Source organism: Eutrema salsugineum, unplaced genomic scaffold (assembly GCF_000478725.1).
Source record: "Eutrema salsugineum unplaced genomic scaffold, Eutsalg1_0 scaffold_3, whole genome shotgun sequence".
In the NCBI taxonomy this organism is placed as follows: domain Eukaryota; kingdom Viridiplantae; phylum Streptophyta; class Magnoliopsida; order Brassicales; family Brassicaceae; genus Eutrema; species Eutrema salsugineum.
This window is the reverse complement of record NW_006256756.1, coordinates 6,641,651-6,666,205: the sequence shown is the minus strand read 5'-3', so window position 1 is coordinate 6,666,205 and position 24,555 is coordinate 6,641,651. Positions and strand designations below refer to the sequence as shown.

Below are 24,555 nucleotides of genomic sequence, written 5' to 3'. Positions count from 1 at the left end.
TTCAGAGTTGCTTTGTATTTAAAATCTAATGTTTGAGATAAATTAGTCAAGAAAATACTCTACTTGTTCTTAATCTGAACAGTTCTCATCTCTGTAGAGAACTGTCAATAATTTAGAGTTGTTTAAAGTTGATGGTTGATATTATTTAGTCATAAAAAGCTACTCTACTGTTCTTAATCTGATCAATTCTAATCTCAGAAGCCAACTATTCATACTTCAGAGTTGTTTAATTCTTCAAATTCAAGTTGTGAAACGCAACAACATGGCATCAACCAACGAAAATAGAGTAAGCTAATGGAGATGCTTACCTTATATAAAGCCTTTTGCTTCAATGATAATCATCCCCAACACAGAATCACATATATATCATTCTCCTTTCTCGAGAAAGAAAAAATGGGCCAAACCACAATTCTCGTGGCAATAATTCTGACTATAGTTATGAATGCACAGAGCAGTTTCGTCGCGGGAGATACTCCTGATAGCAAGGTAATGCACATTATTAAATATTTCTCTTACTCAAGCAATCTGAACATATCTAAAAACCGAGTACTGTTGTTTCTATCTGATCAAATAGGTATATGTAGTTTACCTGGGAGAGAAAGAGCATGATGATCCTACGTCTGTCACTGAATCTCACCATCAGATGTTGTGGTCACTTCTTGGAAGGTATGTTTTAGTCGTTATATGTATATATCTCTAGTGAAAGATCGCATACAATTACTTACTTGATTGCCAATTTGTCATGTTTCAGCAAAGAGTCTGTCCACGATTCAATAGTATACAGTTATCGACACGGCTTCTCAGGCTTCGCAGCCAAGCTGACAGAGTCCCAAGCCCAGCAACTTTCAGGTACTTTTAAAGTTTTGATCTCCTCTGTTTCTTGACCTGACATAATCTAAGTAGTTCTTTGTCTGAACAAAAACAGAACTACCTGAAGTAGTACATGTCATACCAAATACATTATATGAACTGACAACAACTAGAACTTGGGATTACTTGGGGCTGTCTCCTGGCACTTCTAAGAGTCTCCAACATAAGGCCAAGATGGGAAGTCAGGTCATTGTCGGAGTCATCGACACAGGTATATAGGCATATGAAAATGTCTTTACTTCTCTTAATGACATGTTTATTGATTAAAATGTATAAAAAATGGTAACAGGAGTGTGGCCAGAGTCTCAAATGTTTAATGACAAAGGCTACGGACCTATACCGAGCCGTTGGAAAGGTGGATGTGAATCAGGAGAACTCTTCAATGCCTCGGTTCATTGCAACAGAAAGCTAATAGGAGCGAAATACTTTGTTGATGGCCTTGTTGCCGACGTAGGAGACGTGAACAGAACAGAGAACCCTGAGTACCTTTCCCCGAGAGACTTTAGCGGTCATGGCACGCATGTCTCCTCAACCATCGGTGGTTCTTTCCTGCCTAACGTAAGCTACTTAGGCCTTGGAAGAGGAAGCGTGAGAGGCGGTGCTCCAGGTGTTCGTTTAGCTATTTATAAGGCTTGCTGGCTTCAATCAGGGGTTTGTTCAGGAGCTGATGTCTTGAAAGCAATAGACGAAGCTATACATGATGGTGTTGATGTTTTGTCACTCTCTCTAGGATCAAAGGTTCCTTTGTATTCAGAAACTGATGTGAGGGAACTGACCTCTGTGGGAGCATTCCATGCGGTCGCAAAAGGAATTCCTGTCGTAGCTGCTGCTGGTAATGCCGGTCCAATGGCTCAGACTATTTCGAATGTAGCTCCTTGGATCTTGACTGTGGCTGCAACCACTCTAGACCGTTCTTTTCCTACAGCCATTACACTAGGGAACAATATGACAATACTGGTATACATATATAATCATGATGTGAGATAAAAAATGTTGTTCTAAAATTCTAAACCAAGATTTTGTCTTTGCTTAATGTAGGGTCAAGCAATCTTTGCCGGTCCAGAACTTGGTTTTGTTGGTCTAGCTTATCCACTTTCCGGGTAACATCGAATTACTTATTTCATGTTTTGATCAAGAATATATACCCACAAGAATGCATCTGTGGACATGATGCCTGCTAACTTTGCAGTGACTGCGAGAAGCTCTCTGCTAATCCCAACAAGACAATGGAAGGAAAAGTTGTGTTATGTTTCACAACCGAAACAACTGTCCCCCCTGTAATAAACGCTATAACTGCAGTAAGAGATGCTGGTGGTCTTGGGGTAATCATTGCAAGAAATCCAACACATTTGCTTATTCCAACTAGTAACTTTCCATGTGTTACGGTAGACTTTGAGCTCGGAACTGACATTTTGTTCTACATACGCTCAACAAGGTTTTTTCACCATCTATTTGACCAAAACTTTCATGGATCCATAACATATATGACCATAAATGTTTTGGGTTTTGTTTTGCCAGATCTTCCATAGTAAAGATACAAGCTTCAAGAACGCTTGTTGCAAATTATGTGGCGACAAAGGTAGCAACTTTCTCATCCAGAGGACCGAATTCGATTTCTCCAGCGATTCTTAAGGTATGTATGTCAGACCCTCACATACATATCCAATCCCTTGTCTCTGTTTTTAGATGTTTTGATGACCACTTTTTCTGTAATGCAGCCGGATATAGCAGCACCTGGTGTGAACATACTAGCAGCTACTTCCCTCAACGATTCTTCCAGTGTCAGAGGATTCTCTATGAAATCTGGGACATCAATGGCTACTCCTGTAGTTTCAGGAGTTGTAGTGCTCCTCAAGTCATTACACCCTCACTGGTCTCCTTCTGCAATCAAATCAGCAATTGTCACCACAGGTCCTGTTATCTTCAAATGCTTTGTTACATTAACCAGTAGGAACTTATTGACACCAAAAACACATGTTTAACATTTCAGCTTGGAAGACTGATCCATCTGGAGAGCCCATTTTCGCAGACGGATCAAGCCGCAAGCTAGCTGACCCGTTTGACTACGGAGGAGGCCTTGTGAATCCAGAGAAAGCTGCAAAGCCAGGTCTCGTATACGATATGACCACACATGACTACATCTTGTACTTGTGCGCTGCTGATTACAGTGATATTTCCATTTCCCGAGTTGCCGGAAAAGCAACAGTTTGTCCTAATCCCAAGCCGTCTGTTCTCGATCTCAACTTACCATCCATCACAATCCCAAATCTCAGAGACGAAGTCACCCTCACAAGAACGGTCACTAACGTTGGACCCGTAAATTCAGTATACAAAGTCGTGATCGATCCTCCAATGGGCGTTAATGTGATTGTCACACCAACGAAATTAGTGTTTAACTCTACAGCTACAAAACTATCTTTCACGGTTAAAGTCTCGACTACACACAAAGTGAACACTGGCTACTTCTTTGGAAGTTTGACTTGGACTGACAATCTGCACAATGTAGCCATCCCAGTATCTGTGAGAACTCAGATGCTGCAACGATACTATGACGAGAACTGATTTGTTGAAAGAACTGCTCAAAACACTATACCAAATTGTTGTGTTGATGACTATGTAAACGCATAATGCTGATGAATAATACTTTTGTGAATTTGTTAATTTATCGATTGATACTCACCGATGAGATCAACGGCGAATTCGGAGGTGGTGCCGGTGCGGAGCCTAAACGTCTGAGTACTCCATTGATGAGCTCTTCCGACTAAACTTCAGAACTAAAAAAAAGCCCCTGAAATCGTCTTCAGGAACAAGATACTGTTCCTACAAAACTGAAACAAGAAAATTGATAATAAAAAAAAAACGACAAGCTGCATAAAAACAAGAGATCCAAAGGGCAGAGAAACTAGAAAATGGGGATAAGAGAGCAAAGTAGAAACTTCGTCAATATTAGTCAACTTCACAAGTTCACATAAAGTAATATACATACAGGTATACAGTATAAGTTAAAAAGACTCAAAAGTTATTTTTTAGGGGTTTCAATTCTCATCATAGTAGTTCTGCAGAATCTGCGTTCTCACAGATAAAGGAATTGTAACGTTATGTACAGAGTCACTCCAAGTCAAGCTTCCAAAGTAGTAGCCTGTGTTGATTTTGTGTGTGGTCGAGACTTTGACTTTGAAAGAAACCCTTTTGGTCGTTGAGTTGAACACTAGCTTCTCTGGCGTCACGGTCACTTGAACGCCCAACGGTGCCTCAACTGCTACTTTATAGACCGAGTCAAGTGGTCCAACATTAGTGAGTATTCTGGTGAGAGTGGCTTCGTCTTTGAGGTTTGGGATTGTGATGGAAGGCAAGTTGAAATCAAGAACAGATGGTCTGGGATTCGAACATAAGGTTTTTTTACTGGCAAGCTGAGAGATCGCTGACTCGTTGTAACCAACAGAGCACATGTAGAGAATATAGTCTTCGAGTCCCAAGTCATAGACAAGACCTGGTTTTGCTGCTTTCTCTGGATTCACAAGGCCTCCACCATAGTCAAACGGATCAGCTAGCTTCCGAGGTGACCCCTCTGCAAAAATCTTCTCTCCAAATGGATCTGTTCTCCAAGCTGCACAGTAATTTAAGACACTTAACGTTAACGAGATCCCTACTCTCTAGTGGAGCTAACTCGATTTGTTTGGGTGAAGTAGATGAGAACCTGTAGTGACAATGGCTGATCTAATGGCAGCGGGAGACCAATTACGGTGTCTAGCTTTAAGAAATGCAACAACTCCTGAAATTACAGGAGCTGCCATTGATGTTCCTGACAGCATAATGAATCCTCGGTCGTTGAAAGTTGAATTGGTGCTTGTAGCCGCCAATATGCTCACTCCTGGTGCTGCTATATCAGGCTGCATTACGACATTCATAAGATTAAAAACATCTTGCGGCAAGTTCTTTGTATGTGTCTGGATTCTAACGTACTTTAAGGATCGCGGGTGTAACTGAACTGGGTCCTCTTGATGAGAATTCTGCCACCTTTGTACCAACTGGTTGTCCAACGAGTGTTCTTGAAGGTTGTATCTTCACAACAGACGATCTGCAAACCACAAGTCCAGCAAAAAAATACAGCCTCAAATACCTTCACAACAAGCGTTGTTCACTTTTCTCAAACTTCATACTGTTCATACCCTGTGGAACGTATGTACAGAAGTATATTTGTCCCCAGCTCGTAATCAACAGTTACACAAGGGAAATCATCGACACATGGTGCGAGAGTATCGCCTGGGTTTCTTGCTATGATTACGCCGAGACCACCGGCTCTCTTCACATAGCGCGCAGCGCTTGATACAGCGCTGTAACGTTTTGATGTTGTGAAGCACAACACAACTTTCCCCGCCATTGTAAGATTGGAATTGATGAGAAGACGCTCACAGGTACTGCATTACAAGAACCAGAGTAAATTTAGAGAATTGATGTCCTCAAACAGGTCCTAATAAGAAACTAGAGATTTAGTATTACCCAGAAAAACTTTCGTTGCTGTTCCCTGGATTCTCTGGGTAAACCAAGCTAGTGAAACCAAGTTCTGGACCTGTGTACATCGCTTGACCCTGGAATACAGTGACCGAGCTCACAATAAGACAGATAAACAAAAATTATGTTGTGAAAACATGTAATCTGGGTATAACAATATGTGTGTATATCTTGTTGTTACCAATATCACTTTATTGTTCCCAAGTGTAATAGGAGTGGGAAAGGACCGATCTAAAGTAGTTGCAGCCACTGTCAAAATCCAAGGAGCCGTGTTTCCAACAGTCTGAGCCGCTGGGCCAGAGTTTCCACCTGAACAAACAACTGTGATACCCTTTAAAACTGCATGGAATGCTCCAGTAGCTATCCCATCGCGAATATCGGTTTCAGGGTAGAAAGGAACTCGATAGCCAATAGACAGGGACAAAACATCAACACCATCATGTATAGCTTCATCCATAGCTTTCAAGAGGTCAGCAGATGAACAAGTTGTTATGTCTAGGGAATCAAGATACCAACAAGCTTTGTACATTGCTATACGAGCACGAGGTGCACCACCTCTCACAGTCCCTCCGGCTAGGCCTTTGTAGCTTATGCTTGGCAAGGCCGAACCACCTGCTATGGTGGCGACGTGCGTGCCATGACCATCAAAGTCTCTAGGGGAAATAAAGTCAAGTGATTCTGTGGAGTTGAAGCTTTCATACGTCGCAAGAAAAGCATTGATGAAGTACTTGGCTCCTATAAGCTTTTTATTGCAGTGAGAGGAGTTGAACATCTCTCCAGATTCACAGCCTCCTTTCCAGTGACTCGGCACCGGCCCAATCCCATTGTCGTTAAAGACTTCAGATTCTGGCCAAACTCCTGCAACCACAGAAAATAGTTTATTGTTTGAGACGCTAAGACGGATGAGTCAGAAGCAACATGGGAATTAAGAACAGATCAATCTACAATGTAACAAGGAAAATATGTACAGATTTATACACTCATACCTGTGTCAACAATGCCGATAATAACTTCTTCACCCATGTTAGTGTCATTTAGAAGATTTTTTGGATTGGCGGCAGAAAGGCCTAAGTAGTCCCAAGTCCGAGTTGTTGCTAGTTCGTAGAAACTATCAGGCGTGACATGAACAACTTCAGGTAAATCTGTTGCCATAGAGCATCAGCAATGAAGAAAATTTCAGATGGGTTTGATGAGACAAACGAAGATATAGTGTTTGTTTCCGAGAAAGCCAAGACAATATGAGATTTGGGACAAAGTACCTGCTATCTTCTTAGCTTGGGAATTGGTGAGCTTGGCTGCGAAACCTGAGAAGCCATGTCGATAACTGTACACCATTGAATCATGGGCATCCTCTTTACTGTAACATGAAGCAAACAAAATAAATCTGAGTAACAGAATGAGACTTTATTATACTTGAGAAAGAGAAGCTACCTTTTACATACCTTCCAAGAAGTGACCACAACATCTGATGGTGAGATTCCGTGACAAACTCTGGATCATCATGCTGCTTCTCACCCAAATACACTATATGAACCTATTGATCATTACAAAAAAGAACCAACTTTGTAAGTCAATTGGTCTTCGTATATGTTGTCTGATAAAAGAAAGACCTTATATAACTGTCACGTACCTTGGTCTTGCGCTCTGCACCAGCTCGTGCCACGAAACTGCTCTGCCCAATAAGAAGTATTAAAAGACTTAGCACCACAAGAATTGAGCTTCTGTAATACTTCATTCCAAGCAGAAAAAGGAGTCTCATTTGAAATCTCAAGCCACAAAGAAAGAGAGATGTAATATACTTTGGGACTAATATTGAGGATGCTTAATCATTTATATAGATGTCTACTCAAAGGAGAGTCTGACCAAGAACGTTTCTATCTCTTGGAACTTTTCCAACTTTTGCTTGTTTGCATCTCTTAATATAAATCATCTTCAGAACTACAAAGTCCACTTACAAAAGCTAAAGAATATATCAAGCAGTGTGGCTTAGTCAACTAAAGTATAGTTTATTTGCAACCAACAAGGCAATGAACATACCTCAACACAAAGTATTGGTAACTATAACAGGCAATGAATGGACCAAACACATCAATCAACAGGAAAATTAGGAGCAAACCCGTTTTGGTTTGGCTCAGTCACGCTTGCTTAGGTTCTCTTGAGCATGCGTTTTGACCAAAGTAACGCGTTTCTTGAAAAGACAGCTTCTTTTGCCAAGTCTCACTTGGTATGCTCCATGCTGATTCATTAGCTCTATAGAAATCAGAAAAAGTCTCCGAAGTTTTAAGAAAACAGGAGAAGTTAGAGAGACAGAGGCTACAGTGTCTCCGAGGTTCGCCAAATTACGTAAACTCTTTTTCATTTTTTCAGCGAATATTGCTGATGAAGTTAGAGAGACGGAGGTTTAGGATCGAAAAAAATTAGGTTAAAATTCGTGTACAGCAAAAAAGGAAGGCCGATTTTCCGGGAAATTATACGGTGGAGAGGGACGAAGTTAGGGATGTTTATAAGAACAATCGTGAATAGAAACTGATAACTGAGAGAACGAAAATCCTTCAGGTCCATAGATTTTACTGAGAGAGTCTACAAGGATACTACAAAATTCCCCAAGATGCAGAAAAGAAGAATCAAGAGATTAGTGAAATTGATACTGTAACTCTGATCGGAGACGAGACTGCTGAGTGGTGAAGATTGTCGGAAACGAGGAAGAGTCAGAGACAACCCTCATTGGGCTTTGTCGACCCACATGTAAAATGGGCTTTAAAACGCAGACAATATTCTGAAATTTAATGCAGAAACCCTCAACTTCGGACGAATTCATTTTTAAACCCTTAACGATTGTTTGTTATGGTTTTATCCTTAATTTACAATTTCATTTGTTGATTGAAAGATCTGTGTTATGCTTCCATATATATGTATAGACTGCAATTTTTGTGCCGTTTACTAATGTACTTGGCATTTATGGTAGATTTAAATTGATCAGGCAACATAGCCATACCCATACATAACATTCAGAATTATGTGTTCAGAATTATGTGTTGAGGCATTCTAACAGACCGGTAGACTTGAATCTTGTTTCTACATGATCTGATCAATTTGACCCGACATTCAAAAGTTTCGAATGAAGAATGAAGAGTGTCCTGTCCCAATAAGCACCTACAAATTTTTAAATAAAAAGCGTAATTTTAAAATGCATAAATTTCAATAAAAAAAATAAAAACTGATAACAAATTCTACCTTAAGTTGCTTTATGATGATTCTGAATCTGTCATCATTAGTTATTGTGGTCACTTTTGGAATTTCTATGATTTAGTACTTGAACATATGTATATTGAAAGATCTCAGATAGTTTACTTACTTGACTGTCATGTTTCAGCAAAAGAGGGTATCCATGATTCTATCCATGATTAAGTACTGTACAGTGCCAAGCCCAGCAAATCTGAGGTGCTTAACACTTCTCTCTATCTTGGCTTGAAATAACCAACAATTTCATATTTACAGTACTTGGGAACAGTATAACTATATTGGACACACATGTCAATGCCGCCCTCCTCGATAAATGATAACACATGTTCTTGTAAAAGTGAAATGAGTTTGCAATCTGTAACACTGCTCAAATAGATTAACTGTCAAGCATAAAATCGATATATAGTTATATACTATGCGATCAAAAATTTAGATGAAACAGTTTGTTTGTAAGAGCTACAAATGCATACAAGATGGTTATATACTATGAATACAATCGAAATGTCACCTGCATTTGTTGTAATACTCATTTTCAATACAAATTTAATACAAGATAAGAATCAGCCATAAATTGGTCAAACATACTTCCTTTTTTCTCTTCGAATAGTTGATTCATATAGAGACATTTAGATATAAAACTACAAATGCAAAAACACATAACACAGAACTCAAATTTTACCATTTATCTAAACCGAAGATGAACCGTTTGAGTTCGATCAATTTCCATTATATGGAAAAATAAAATTGATCAAGGTCAAACAGAACCCTTCATTACATCAGTAAGAAATTAACAGAACACATAGTCGAAGGTGGGTTATACATGATCACAAGTTACTAATAATAACTGATGATAAACTGTGTTATCTTATCTTCTTCAAACTGCAGCAATGGTGTTGTAAAAATCAGAGAAGCGTAGAGAATCTTGATCCAAAGCTCTGGTCTGATGCAGCATAGCGTCTTCTTCAAAACCTTGAGAAACAGAGATCGGATCAGAATTGATCAAAAGACTTCCCGTAGTCTCCTCTTGAGTACTCTCCAAGAGGCAAACATCGAAGACTGAAGTATCAAAAGCCATGTCGAAATCTATCAACTGATCAATATCCACCTCTTGATCGAATCCAACGTCCAAGCTCCCAGTTAAACCCTTGTCGTCGTCGTTGTTGTTGTTAATGTTATTCTTCTCCTCCGTACCGCAAAAGCTTTCACAAATCGCAACTATTTGACTCTGCTCTTCAGTCATCGCGTTGAAACTCGCAGGTAAATCATCATCGGGGATTAGGGTTTGACCCGGCTCGCTCTTCTCGTTGTCGAATTGGCGAGTTAGGGTTTGATCCGAGTTAGAGCTTACCTGACTCTGTTCTTCAGTCATCTCGTTGAAACTCGCAGGTAAAGCACTATCAGGGATTAGGGTTTGATCCGGCTCACTCTTCTCGTTGCCCAATTGACGAATTAGGGTTTGATCCGAGTTAGGGTTTGATCCAACACATCGCAACTCCTTAAATTTTCTCAACAGACTCGACATGGAGTTCATAGCGTCCATCAATTCTTGAGGATTCTCCGATTGGGCAAGAACCTCGTCCTCCCACCACAACCCTAAACCCAGATCCTTGCGAGCCAAGCAAACACCAATGTCTTCCTCCCTCGTCTCTTCCCGAGCCACAGGAGGAAGACGCTTTCCCTTGAGAAAAGCAGAGACAACAGAATCTACGGAAGAGTGGCCAAAGGAGAAGAAGGAGACATTGGAATTCGAAGAAGGAGGAGTAGCTAAAACGGCTATTTGTGCGTCGGAGAGAAGACAGAGTTGCGAAGCTTTACTGAAAAGTCCGTAACTTCGTTTGGAGAAAGCAGTCGCTAGTGATTCTTTCTTCGTTATCTTCTCCATTGGAATCTTCCTCTTGGTGCCACCTCTTTTCACCATATCTTCGTTTTCTTAATTAATTTCACAGCAACGGAGAACAATTACGAGATGGGTTTTTTTCTTTGTGGAGGCAAATTTGTTTTATGGAGGCAAATTTGTTTTATGGAGGCAGACAAGTGATGCACTCTCTCTCGTGTATATATAGAATTATAGATGCTCAAAAAAGGAAACCTAACTTTGATATCAAACCGATATCGGTTTAATTAAACCAATTATAGCTACCGTTCTAAGTCGAACCACTAGTTGTTTTGCCGCGTTAAATTAAATAAACGTTATTAGTCAAAATCATACCACTTACAGTACTTCCAATTTCTTCGGTTTACCGTTTACATAATTGCTAAACCAATCAAACCGAAACTAATATACCAATTGTCAGGGACAACGCATATTGGGCTTAGGCGTCCCAAAGATTAAATGGGCTTTTGAATGAGAGAACGCATAAGATATTTTGGAATTAAATGTAGAAGCCCTTTTGAATGAGAGAACGCATAAGATATTTCGGGAAAATTATATTTTAAACCCTTAACAATTGCTATCTAATGTTGTAAGCCCTTACAAATTTTTATTTTTTGCCTTTCAATATTCAAACTACATGAGATTCTCTGGTTTCGCTCTCATATCAACACATAGGCCATTTGCCTGAGTTTGTCTGGAATAGAATTTTAATCATGTTCTTGCTTGGTGCCTAAGGCATTGTAAATGTTTTAAGATGTTTCGTTGCCTTCTTAAGATGTTTCGTTGAAATTGAACCATTCAGTAGTCTCTTTTTGTTATGAATTTAACAAAATAAAAATAGGTCTTTTACAGAATAATTAAAAAGATGGTATTTGTCAAGAAGCTTTCCCCTTTCTAATCAAGTAATCAACGATAGAATTTTTTGAGTAGTTCGATACATATATAGAAGAATTCACAAATGGTTAGTCTCTTTCTTTTTTCCCTTGTTCAATTCTCATCGTAGTAGTTTTGCAAAATTTGCGTTCGCACAGATAAAGGAATGGTGACATCATGCACAGAGTCACTCCAAGTCAAGCTGCCAAAGTAGTAACCTGTATTGATCTTGTGTGTGGTCGAGACTGTGACTTGAAAAGAGACCCTTTTGGTCGCCGAGTTAAACACTAGCGTCTCCGGAGTCACGGTCACTTGAAAGCCCAGTGGTGGCTCAACAGCTACTTTATAGACCGAATTGAGTGGTCCAACATTAGTGAGAGATCTGGTGAGAGTGACTTCCTCGTTGAGGTTTGGGATTGTGATGGAAGGCAAGTTGAAATCAAGAACAGATGGTCTAGGATTTGAGCAGACTGTTGATTTCCCAACAAGCTGAGAGATTGATGACTCGTTGTAACCAGCAGAGCACAAGTAGAGAACATAGTCTTCGAGTCCCAAGTCATATACAAGACCTGGTTTTGCAGCTTTCTCTGGATTCACAAGCCCTCCACCATAGTCAAACGGATCAGCTAGCTTCCGAGGTGACCCATCTGCAAAAATCTGCTCTCCAAACGGATCCGTTCTCCAAGCTGCAGGGTAATGAAATACACTTATCGAGATCAGTTTGTTCTTGTGGAGCTAATTTGTTTGAGTGGAGCAGATAAGAACCTGTAGTGACAATAGCTGATCTAATTGCAGCAGGAGACCAATCACGGTGCAGAGTTTTGAGAAGTGCAACGACTCCTGAAATTACAGGAGCTGCCATTGATGTTCCTGACAACATAATGAAACCTCTGTCGTTGAAAGTTGAATTGGTGCTTGTAGCTGCCAATATGCTAACTCCTGGTGCTGCTATATCCGGCTGCATTCATATGATTGATAACAATTGAGGCAAGAAAATTTGATGGGTCTGAATAGAAAAGAACAAGCAAGTATTATGTACTTTGAGGATCGCAGCTTCAATTGAATTAGGCCCTCTTGATGAGAAAGTTGCCACCTTTGTACCAACTGGTTGTCCAACAAGTGTTCTAGAAGGTTGTATTTTCACAACAGGAGATCTGAAAACCACAAAAAGTAGTCTTAGATACCACCAAATATAACTTGTTTTTCTTACAGTTCAAAGTGGTGAAGAGTCTTAGATCTAAATTTTCATACCCACTAGACCGTATGTAGAGAAGTATATCAGTCCCAAGCTCGTAGTCAACAGCAACACAAGGGAAATCATCTAGACATGGTCGGAGAGTGTAGCCAGGGTGTCTTGCTATGATTACGCCGAGACCACCAGCTCTCTTCACGTAACGTGCAGCCTTTGATACAGAAGCACTGAAAGGTGACGTTGTGAAACACAACACGACTTTCCCCATCATTGTACGATTAGAATTCACGGAAAGCTCCTCACAAGTACTGTATTTACAAGAACCAAGGTGATGTCAGAGAATTGATCTTCTTCATATTGCAAGATTGGGGAAAGACTGACTGGACATAGGTCCTAATAAGAAACTAGAGATTTGATATTACCCAGAAAAGCTTTCGCTGCTTTTCCCTGGATTCTCTGGGTAAACCAAGCTAGTGAAGTCAATTTCTGGACCTGTGTAGATTGCTTGACCCTGCAATATCGTGTCTCAAATCATAACAAGACACATATAATCATGAAATAACACTATATGGTGTATATATCTTGTTGTTACCAATATCACTTTATTGTTCCCAAGTGTAATAGGAGTGGGAAAGGACCGATCTAGAGTAGTTGCAGCCACAGTCAAGATCCAAGGAGCTATGTTTGTCACGGTCTGAGCCTGAGGGCCAGAGTTACCACCAGCACAAACAACTGTGATACCCTTTAATACTGCATGGAATGCTCCAGTAGTTATCCCATCGCGAATATCAGTTTCGCCATACAGAGGAACCTCAGAACCTAGAGAGATGGAAAGAACATCAACACCATCATGTATAGCTTCGTCCATTGCTTTCAAGATGTCAGCTGCTGAACAAGTTGTTATCTCCGAATCATCAAGATACCAACAAGTCTTGTACATTGCTATACGAGCATGTGGTGCACCACCTCTCACAGTCCCTCCAGCTAGCCCCTTGTAGCTTATGTTGGGCACATAAGAACCGCCTGCAATGGTAGCAACATGCGTGCCATGGCCATTAAGGTCTCTTGGGGAAATGAAATCAAGAGATTTTGTGGTGTTGAAGCTTTTGTTCTCTGCAAGAAAACCATTGATGAAATACTTTGCTCCTATGAGCTTGTTGTTGCAGTGAGAGGAAGTAAAATTCTCTCCTGATTCACATCCTCCTTTCCAGTGGCTCGGCACAGGCCCTATTCCATTGTCGTTAAATACTTCAGATTCAGGCCATACTCCTGCAACCAACATAAGACAATTTAGTCTCATAGAAAACAACACAAGACTTGAGATATTTGCAATGAGCGGAGAACAAATGTGCAGATAAACCACTCATACCTGTGTCTACAACACCGATGATAATTTGTCCACCCATATTAGCATCATTTAAAAGATTCTTCGGATTGGCGGCAGAAAGGCCCAAGTAATCCCAAGTCCGAGTTGTTTTCAGCTTGTAGAAACTATCCCGTGTGACATGAACAACTTCAGGTAAACCTGTCCTTAGAGAGCATTAGCAATGAGAAAAAAAAAAAAAAAAAAAACAGATGGTCTTGTTGAGAGAATCAAGATGTCATGTAGACTTATGTTATAGGTTCCTGATTTCTCAAATGCCAGAGATTGTGAGAATACGAACGAGTACCTGCAATCTTCTTGGCTTGGGATTTGGTAAGCTTGGCTGCAAAACCTGAGAAGCCATGTCGATAACTGTACACCATTGAATCGTGGGCATCTTCTTTACTGTAATCATGGGAACAAAAGAAAGAAACCTGAGTAACAGTTTGAGACATTATTATAAATGGGAAAGAGAAACTACCCTTTACATACCTTCCAAGAAGTGACCACAACATCTGATGATGAGATTCCGTGACAAATTCAGGATCATCATGCTGCTTCTCACCCAAATACACTATATGAACCTATTGATTATTACAAAAAGAACCAAATTTGTTAGTCAATTTGTCTCTGTTTATGTTGTCCGATAATAATAAAGGAACTTGTATAAGTGTCATGTACCTTGCTCTGATCAGCAACGGTTAAACTGATCTGCCCATTGAGAAAGATTACAAGAATTAGTACCACAAAAATTGATGATCTATAATTCCTCATTACAAGCAGAAAGTCAGAGAGAGAGAAACGTAATTCTAACGAGGGAGAATAAGCATTATACCTAGATGACTAGTAAAGACGTGTTTGGTGGCCAGGAAAGTTTCCATTTTTTCGTTGAATTGTTCTTAACTGTCATCATCCTCAAAACTACAATTTAATTAATCAAACCCAACTAAAATCTAAAAGGAATATATCAAGATGCGTGCTTCTAGTCAACTAAACTCTTAGTTTATTGCAATGTGTGAAGCAAACACATCAACAGCTAAAATAAGATCGATGATTAACCTCAAAAGGGTTGATTGATTCATGCTTAGTCCAACTTCTCTAGGTTAGTCTGCACCACGATTAAAGAAGATTGCGTCTTTTGCTAATTCCATAGCTTTACTTGGTACCTTCCATGTTGAATCTTTAGCTCCATAGAAATCAAGAAAAAAATTCTCAGATTTCAGAAACACATAGTCAAAGTTAGCTTCACAATGCTCTCTGCAACAACCTATATAGTTTCCCGCATAATGTAAAAATTTATAATTTTTCTTAGAAATGTCTGAAAGAAATTTAAGATCAGTACACAGTGGGCTATTAATTTCTGCGCCGCTGACAAGAGAGATATCGCTGCGGCGGACGTCCGACGAAGACGATACCGAACTAGGAGAATCACGCGGGTTTGTATATTAAATAGATTTTCTTACTCATACAATCATTATATTATTTGCCAAGTAAATCGAGTTGGATACATAGATTTGGATGTCGTTTTGATTAATGAAAATCTTATGTTTTGATTGGTATATTTTGATTGGCTGATGTTAATTAATTATTATTATTTTATGTCGTTTTAGTGGAAAGTATTAAATTAGCCATTAATGAAAATACTCTATTCAGATTGGCTCAATCCTATTTTTCGGATTAACAGTATTTACACTTATATCATTAATGAAAATACTTTATTCTGATTGGCTCAGACCTATTTTTCAGATTGACAGTATAATATATATTTAGTGGTTAATGGATTTCTAAAAAAAAACATATTAGTTCTGTTGGTTGGTGGCCCAACTTTCTAAACCAACATGTAACAAGTTTGAATCCCTGCATCTCTAAACAATTTTTTTTCTTATTTCTCTTATTTAATTAATCTGTGTTTGTAAAAAAAAATCTTGTGATTGAAAATTGGAAACTTTATACAGTATTTGTTTATTTTATGTAGTTATTATACATTTATAAAGCATGAACGTGACATACCTTAATTTATCACTTTTCAAAAGGGAAGTTCTCCTCAACATCAATAATCAAATATTTGATTAATAAAAATATAAAATCGTATCTAGGTTTTTTGGATTACATAACAATCGAATAATCAAAATAGAATATTTGATGATATCAAAAATTATAATAATAAAAAAAGCATTAACCCTACATCACTTTTTCTAATAAATACTTTGTATTTTCTCTCATAGTAGTCACAAGTTTTTTCTTTTTTACGTTTTTTATCTATGAATTGTTTCATGATATCGACCTCCTTCTTTTGATTTCTGTTTAGTGCTTTTTCTTTAGGTTTAATCTCTATCAATATTCTTGATTGCTTTTCTTTATATTTTTTTTGCTCTTTTGATTATTATGTGTTCTGTGTATTGTTGTTAGCTATAGGGTTTTGTTATTGGTCATCACCGCATCAACATATCTTTTTGTCTGTTTTGTGTTCTGTGTATTGTTGTTAGCTCTAGGGTTTCAATATTGATTCATTTGTAATTATATCTTTGTTTTTGTTGAATTTGCTATGAAACTGATCGTTTGATTTTGATTTTTGTAAGATATATGGATTAAATAAATAGAAGAGAGCAACGATTGGCAGCAAATAATATTTCGGTGTGGACTTGCGCATCCCTTCCATATTTCTGTTTTTGTTCTTAGTCGATTTTTGTTACGTGTTCTTTTCTTTTTCAAGGGTTCTAAGAAAAAGGTAGAAGATGAGGAAGACCACATAAAAGAAATTGACGTTGAGGAGAAACCAGAAGAATTAGATCAATCACTCATATAACAAAAATCAATCTTAACTCTGTTTATATTTGTTGATATCACCAATAAAAAAGATATGCCATGCCACTGAATTTTGTATTTTTTATTTCTTCTACTCTAACTACTACGATTGAATTTGTTTTCTTTGACAATCTGATTATTTAGGACAATTTCTTCAACCTTTTGTCCTTTTAAGATTATAATCTTAGACATTGTCCCTCTAAGATTTATTTTAATTAAAATCCAGAATTATCCTTAAATTTTCATTCTAGTAATTTTTTAACAATTTTTTTAATTCAGAAAAAATAAAAAAAGAAAAAATTATAAACTTGTGGGTCATACAACAACTACACGACATTCATGCTTTAATGGTTGATCTCGATTTTAAAGATCTTTTACCGGTTAAATCTCTTGATTTGCCCATGTTATTGCTCTCTGCGTCCAGGTGATATATAATGACCATGAACTGAATCTTATAAAGTAACTTTCAAAATCAAGAAAACATGTTTACATATTTTTGAGGTTTTTTTTTTACAGAGCTGGAGTTTAGACCACCACTGAAGTTGTGCACGCACTAGTTGTGTTAGTGCAGAGAACTAATTCTTGTTCATAACTTTATTAGGAATTTCAGAGGAACTGACTTGCAAAAAAAAAATTTATGGAGTCAAAATTATCAGTCATTAAAAAAGAAATCAATAGAAAGCTACAAGAATAAACGAATCAAGTGCTGAGTTTTGCACATAAGTTTTTTTTTTTCTTGAAATTTTATGTCGAAGAAGAGGAGAAGAAAGAAGTGTGTGGAAGAAAAGAAAAAAAAAATCGTAAAATAAAAAAGGAAACTGAATATTTAGTTTCTAAAAAATATTTTTAAAAATATTCAGTTTGATGGATAAACATCTAAAACCTAAATTTTCTGAGATTCTGTTAATGATTTCTTAATTACTTACTAGAATTCATATTCAATATTTTGTAGAACAAAGAAGGATTACTAGAATACACATTCTAGTCAAATCTAGAACGTAGTGAAAAATGTAGAACATGTATTCCCGAAACTATAGAACGGTGAAAAGTCGGTAGAATACGTATTCTATACCACTAATAGAATGAAGAAGAATATATAGAACATCGATTCTAGGTTTCGTAGATTGTAGAGAAATATCTAGAAAATATATTCTAGAAAATCGTTGAATGTAGAATATGTTTTCTACATGTTGTGGAAAACAATTTTAAAAAATTAAAACTTTCTATAACTGATTTTCGATAATAAATTTCTTTCTTTTTTCGGTATTTTCAATTTTTTCAATATATTAAACATTAAATTTGCATTTTTGAAATTAATGTAAACATTAATTAAAGAGTAATGAAGTCCAAAAGTGAAAAAAATTAGAAAGTCCTATAGAAACAATTGTTTGCAAAATGTGTCCTAAATTTACAATTCTCTCTTTTTTTTTTAAGATTTAAAATCTGTATGTCAAGGTAACTCAATATTCTTTTCAAAATTCATTATATACGTATAGTAAGTTTTTTTTTTTTTTTGGTTTTTGTTCTACAATTTAGTCAAATTCTTTTCTTTATATGGTTCTTAAGGGTTCTTAATAAAGGTCGGGAGTTGAGGTATTGCCTTAAAACTCTTAGTTTGTCTATTTATATTTCCTCTCGCTTTGTTTTTCTTCTAATTGTTTTTAGATCATATAAAAACATGTAGTAGAATTATTATAAAAAAGGAAAACCCCATAAATCCTAGAAGTATTTTCGTATAAATGCTTTGCTCTTTTTCTCATATTCATTACGTGTTAGATTTTGATTTTGTTCTAGGGTTTAATAGAGCTTCTTTTATTTAAGTTTATTTATAGTTTGTGCCTATCTGTATCTCTATAGTATTATATGTTTCTAATTGATATGTTCAATGTAATGGTGCTGATTTTGTAGTTCTGATTTTTTCATTATCTATTTTCTTAGGTCACAGCAATCATGGTTTATAGGCGAGTGGATATAATCAGTCATGATGAAGAAACTTTCAGAAGGTTGACGACTTTGTAGTTCTTTTAACTCATTTAGTTTTTTTGTTTGTTTTGATTTTTGCTCTTTCTATTTAATTAAGACACGTTAGTTTAATGGTTTAACACGTCGGTTTTTTATGGTCGAAATTTTTTTCCTTTTGTTGTTAAATTATCTATTTACTTTATGGTTTTCAGATTATGTTCAATCTGATCTCTCAGTGAATTATTGAAACAGCACACACGTTCAAACGACATTAACATTATATCATGCGTCTGTTTGTTTACTAATCAAGGCACGACGATGACACAATCATCAAAATCTCTTCTTGGTATGATCTGTTATGTTGTCTTTGAATTGATTCACTTCTTTGAATATTATTTTTCTATTTTTTTCTTGAGATATATACTGTTTGTTATTTGCCAATCAGTACATGCTTTTCAAGTTAACGATTTTTTTTTGTGGATCAGTGAATAATGTTGGGTTTCTAGGGTTAAATTCTCTTCCAATCAACAAAGATGAGTCTTTGAGTCTTCTCTGGTCGATCTCCCTTATTTTATAGCTGATAACTGTGAGTTTCTTAAATTTTTTTGGATTCTAGACTTTTGATTTAAATTGTTTAATTTTTCTCTATGGATCAGAAGAGAGAGAATTTCAATGGACTGAAGTGCTTTCTTTGGAACCTAGAGCCTTCGTCTAGAATAATTTATTGGTAAGTGTTCTTGATTTTAAGAAATTAAAGATAGATTTCAATTGATTGAATATTTTTTTGCAATGATTTTCTTTCAGCTTTTTATGTCTTAAATCAAATTATATTGCTTAAGTTATACTGTAGCTTAATTAAAAAAAGCTTTAATGATCAATTTACTATTTTATTTGACCAGGCGATTGATGAATGTGAATATTCAATCATCTATCGTAGATAGCCTAACCGTAAATTGAAGAGATAGCAGGTTTGGTTTCTTTTCTCCATGGATGCTCATATTCATATCTGAGAATTTATTTCTCATTAAAAAAAAATCTGAAAGTATTTCTTGATCGTTTTGATGATTTTGTGAAATTATTTGCACTAGAGGTGAGAACAAGCTCACATACTCTCCTTAAGAGAGGAAGAATCAATGTCACTAATATCATTGAAAAAGGAATTGGAGACTACACTAATCTTGGGCATGATTATAGTTAGACAGGTGTAGATACTAACCTTTTGCCATGCTTAGATAGACCAAGAGCTAAGCATTTTTGCATGATTAAGGAGCTTAAATAACTTTGCAAGGGAGTAAGTTGTTGATTAGATGATTTGTCTGTTGAATGTTGTGTAATTTGAAGAATTTGAATGCAACTAATGCAATTATTCAGCACAATATGTGAAGTAATATATAGGTGCACTGAAATCGTTATTCACAGTTGATTGATATTGACTGTATATGATCTTTATTATTGTTTATGATTCTGGTTTGTTGCTGCAGCAAAGGAGGTTGTGCATAGGAAGAACAAGAGAGGCTTGGGGGCTGAATACTAACGTGGTAATAGTTGAAACACTCAGGCTCGACGAATAGAGATTTGGCTAATGAGAGAGGTAAAGAAAATGTTTTATATCAAGGTACACAAATAGCTTTTTCAAAAAAAAAAGATGTATGCAGATAATGTATTTAACTATTGATATAAGCATGGTCTAAATATCAACTCTCATTGGTCTCTACAGATAATGTAATAATCCCCAAGGAATGCTTTGTGGTTCTTTTCTCTCGGCAGCGCACTTAGACTAGAGCTATTACAAGTCAATGTCGGGGTAAATGATGAGGATGAGGCTGATGACGGTAGTGAAGTAGTTTTTTGATCAAAGGTAGTGAAGTAGTGGTATTTGATTTTTTTAACTTATTTTACATCAACATATATAAATAACAGTGTTCAAAAAATCGGTCAAGTCGGCGACTAGGCGGCCGCCTAGGCGGCTAATCGGGGTTAGCCGATCCGATTTTCATAAAATCAGTGAAGCAGATCCGGTTTAATAAAAAATCAGAAAAAATTGGAAAAAATCGGAAAAATCGAACCAAATCGGTAAAATCGGCCAAATTAGACTAACTATTTTTATCTTTTTTCAGTCAATTTTTACGGTTTTGGATAGTAAACCAACATCGGTTTACAGAAAAGAGAAAAAAAAATTTGAAACGTGGATTAGGGTTAATAACTTAATATAATCATCCTCGTTCCTCCCCACTACTTCACCTTCATAAACTACAAGAGGGGATCATTATTCTCTATTGCTGAACTCTACGAATTTTCTCTTTATCTATCTGTATATATTATATAACTATATTGTATTCTCTTAATTTGTCTTTTCATCTTTGTTTACTTTGTTTGTGCTCTGTTTCAAGTTTCAACTTTCAATTTTAACGATGAGCCTAGAGGAGATATCGATTCCGACGATGAAAATAATATAGCTACTGATTTTGAATTTGAGTCTAAAAATGAGCAGGTGGTGGATATGGACGTGTTTAAAGAGTAAGTTAGATAGATTTCTCTTTGCTTTACATTTTTAAAGTTTTTAGATTAAAACTTATTTTAGTTTGAAGAATTTGATGATTTTTAGTTTGATTTCTTTGTTGAACTTTATTCTATAATTTTATTTATTAATTTTTCTTACTTTTTATTCAAACATAAATTTTGATAAAATAATTTTTAAGAAAACAATTAAAACATTTTTAAAAATATGATATATAGATAGAAAATTTATAAAAATTAACGAAAATTTTGCTAACGCCTAGGCTCCGCCTAGTCTCCAACTAATCCGCCTAGGCGCTAGTCTCCTATCACCCGCCTAGCAACCGCCTAGCGATTTTTTGAACATTGATAAATAACGTTTGTATAGCTTTGTTATTTTGTTATGAATGTGATTACCATGTGTAGTTTCAAAAATATATCAGGTTATAGACTAGAGGTAGTGTCTCTTATGTTTCATGGATCGATCTTTTTAACAAGTGTTGTGGGAGAGTAAAGTTGCAATCTATTTTGACGTCTTTCTTTGGGTTTGATCACGAAGAGAATGGATATATAGTGTATGGTAAGTTCATTCTAGCTTATTCATATTATACAGATACAGTCCAACTTTGTATTCTAAGAGACTCGAGTACTGGCTCATGTTTTGACTGCTGAAGGTGTATGCATTTTTCCTTTGACATTTTCTCACAGTTTATGACGTGCCTCTCTGATTTTATAAAAGCAAAGAAGATATGCTTGCTGAGGTAGAGATGCTAGATGGTGAGAACAAGTTACTGTCTTGGGTTAGTGTTTTAGTTTATAAGCTTGGTTTTTTTATCTATTTATGTTTCATTGAGAAGTAGACGTTTGAGGCGTATTTTAAATTTTGTTTCTTTCTCTTTATATTTCTTCCTAAGAAGATTTGGTTGATGGTCTTGAACGTTCGGGGAAGCAAATGTGTATTAGAAGTTTTTGGTCAATTCGTTAACTAAACCAGATAATCTTCTTGGTTTGTTATTTCCAGGTTCAGTTCGTTTTAATCCATTCTCTCTAATCAAAAGTTACTTATTTTTATGACTTGGTTTATTGACAATTATCTTGCCTTACCTATTTCAGGTTTTTGAAGACTTTGGAGATCTCGCTCGCATATAGTAAATATTTTGTTCTTAAGATTTTTGGAGTCAGAGTAGTGATATTACTTCCCTGAAGAAATGGTTTTGGAGATTTTTATTCTTATGATTCGATGGGTATTTTCCATCATCAGACTATACACTGAAGCGAAAAGAACTGTAAGGGAGAGGCCAAAGAAAGCGGAAAGATCTATAATGGAGAGGCCAGAGAGATATATAGACTGAAAATTCTTATCATGGACAAACATAGGAAAATTTAGAGTAAAAAGCTTAGATATATGTAGGTTTAGAAAGAATTAAGAACTATGTTTCTATGTTTCATATAAAATATGTTTGCAACCTCTAAGCTGGTATCTAATATCTGTTTTCTTTCTTTCATGGTATAATTTTTTAATTAATAAAAAACAATTTTCACGGTTAAAAATGAAATTTTTATTTGAAAATAGAATTTTTTCTCATCATATGTAGTTAAATTTTTGATAAATGAAAAGGTAAAACCGTATCTATGTTTATAGACTTATTTAAAAAGGAAAACACGTGTATGATGAAAGAATATAATATAATATTGATGCTTATCTTAACGAAAAATGTCAAAACCCCTAAACCTAAACCTCTTTCTGTATAAATAGTTGTGTTTCTCTCTATTCACGACTTGTGAGTTTTCGTGTTTGTTCTAAAAGTTTAGCTATTTTCTTTTCTTTATGTGCTCTTATTTTGATTGTTTTATAATCAGAAGAAGAAGATGATGAAAACAGATAAAAAATTCAAAGAAGACAAACAGGATAAATAAGAATAAGTGTAAGTCAGTCAAAGACGGTGAAGAGAAATATGGAAAAAATGAAAGATGAATACGAAGGTGAAGATCACAAAGTATGAGAATGTGAGTATGAAGGAGACTAAGAAAAACTATAAGAAATTAGGTAATATGGATACACAGAATAAAAAAGAATGATAAAGATAAGGATATAGGGAAGATAAAGAAGAAGAAGAAATCTGAAAGATGACAAAAAAAGAAGAATAATTAGAAAATCAAAAGATGATGTAGAGAAACTAAAAGAAGATGAATATGAGGAATACAAATTCATATAAGATAAAGAAATATGGGAAGTAAACAGAAAAAAAAGGAATTCAGAGAATAAAAGACGAAGAATTACCAAAACATAAAGAAGAATACGCAGATTAAGTCGAAATAGAAGAAAATAAATACATACACGAGGTAAGTAAGAATAAGAGAAAGAACACAAATAAGAAGAAGAAGTCGAAGACGATCAAGAGGAAGCTCATAAACAAAAATAAAAGATAAAGAAAATGAGAAAGAAGAAAAAGACGAAGTTGACTAAAAGGTATTTTAGAAAATACAAAGACCAAGAGGTTGAAGATGAGGAAAGAGACCGAAAGATGAAGATGACAAAGTATGAGAATATAAAGATAAGAAAGGACGCTAAGATAAAAAAAAAATATAAGTACGAAAAAAAAATATGAATCAAGGAATGTGGATAGCATGAAATAAAAAGGAATAATAAGCATAAAAAATTGAGGAAGTTGAAGAAAAATGAGAAAAAGCGGGAAGATGAAGAAAATGAAGTATACGAAAAAGAAAATGGAAAGATGATGTAGACAAAGTATAAGGACATCTCCAAAAGCAACCTTAAATCTTCAAATATAAAGTTTTGTTCACTCCAAAAGCAACCTTAAAACCTTAAAATTTGAGGTTTTGAACAGTGAAACCTTATATTTAAGGTTTCACTGTACAAAACCACAAATTTGAGGTTTGTAGTTTTATTTTCATTTTAATCCTTATAATTATATATTTCATAAATAATTATTAATATCATTTTAATCCAAACAATTATGTTTACGTACATTTATCTTATATTGTAATTTTTTATTTTATTATAAAGTTTATAATATAATTTTAGTTAATGATACTTTTAATGTATTTTTTTGTTATTTATAAAATTATATGATTTTTATTAATAATAATTAAAAGTAAGGATTATAATGCAATATTTTAAATTTTATGACTGTAGATTTGAAGTTTTCTTTTGGAGACAAACACCATCAAATCTTAAATTTAAGGTTTGACCAACCTCAAATTTGAAGTCCTTTTTTAAGAAGGTGAAGATGAGGTATAAGAATTTAAATAAGATAAAGAATATAAAAAAGATGAGAAGAAAAAATTGGAAGAATAAAAAATAAGCAGAAAAGTTAGAGAATACGAATATGGTGAAGTTGTGCC

The 24,555-nt window shown here is 35.7% G+C and overlaps 4 protein-coding genes across 9 annotated transcripts; 1 reads left to right on the top strand and 3 right to left on the bottom strand.

The window, feature by feature from the left end:
* Positions 1-393: 393 nt before the first annotated feature.
* LOC18014582 (subtilisin-like protease SBT3.9) lies at positions 394-3,432 on the top strand. 2 transcript variants are annotated; one of them, XM_006396985.2, is made up of 10 exons: positions 394-486; positions 575-666; positions 752-849; positions 926-1,081; positions 1,160-1,827; positions 1,909-1,970; positions 2,060-2,305; positions 2,389-2,503; positions 2,589-2,781; positions 2,861-3,432. In XM_006396985.2, exons 1-10 carry the CDS (start codon positions 394-396, stop codon positions 3,430-3,432), a joined length of 2,295 nt encoding a protein of 764 aa, XP_006397048.1. The 2 variants fall into 2 exon arrangements, with proteins under 2 accessions (XP_006397048.1, XP_024010520.1); XM_024154752.1 differs by having other exon boundaries at positions 2,389-2,507; positions 2,626-2,781.
* Positions 3,433-3,811: 379 nt separating this feature from the next.
* Positions 3,812-8,074, bottom strand: LOC18014881 (subtilisin-like protease SBT3.8). 5 transcript variants are annotated; one of them, XM_024154059.1, is made up of 11 exons: positions 7,420-8,074; positions 7,013-7,049; positions 6,825-6,916; positions 6,642-6,739; positions 6,369-6,524; positions 5,564-6,240; positions 5,371-5,459; positions 5,040-5,288; positions 4,834-4,948; positions 4,568-4,760; positions 3,906-4,477 (listed from the first exon to the last, which is right to left on the bottom strand). In XM_024154059.1, exons 3-11 carry the CDS (start codon positions 6,845-6,847, stop codon positions 3,906-3,908), a joined length of 2,172 nt encoding a protein of 723 aa, XP_024009827.1. In that variant the 5' UTR covers positions 6,848-6,916; positions 7,013-7,049; positions 7,420-8,074. The 5 variants fall into 5 exon arrangements, with proteins under 5 accessions (XP_006397047.2, XP_024009827.1, XP_024009826.1 ...); XM_024154058.1 differs by having other exon boundaries at positions 7,013-7,054; positions 7,499-8,074; XM_024154057.1 differs by having other exon boundaries at positions 7,499-8,074.
* Positions 8,075-9,499: 1,425 nt separating this feature from the next.
* LOC18014880 (agamous-like MADS-box protein AGL97) lies at positions 9,500-10,543 on the bottom strand. The gene has a single exon (XM_006396983.1). The coding sequence runs from the start codon at positions 10,541-10,543 to the stop codon at positions 9,500-9,502; it is 1,044 nt and encodes a 347-aa protein (XP_006397046.1).
* An 859-nt stretch (positions 10,544-11,402) lies between these two features.
* Positions 11,403-14,700, bottom strand: LOC18014879 (subtilisin-like protease SBT3.6). The gene is made up of 10 exons (XM_006396982.2): positions 14,608-14,700; positions 14,419-14,510; positions 14,234-14,331; positions 13,933-14,088; positions 13,156-13,832; positions 12,986-13,074; positions 12,623-12,871; positions 12,411-12,525; positions 12,137-12,329; positions 11,403-12,057 (listed from the first exon to the last, which is right to left on the bottom strand). Exons 1-10 carry the CDS (start codon positions 14,698-14,700, stop codon positions 11,486-11,488), a joined length of 2,334 nt encoding a protein of 777 aa, XP_006397045.1. The 3' UTR covers positions 11,403-11,485.
* Between the last annotated feature and the right edge of the window lie 9,855 nt (positions 14,701-24,555).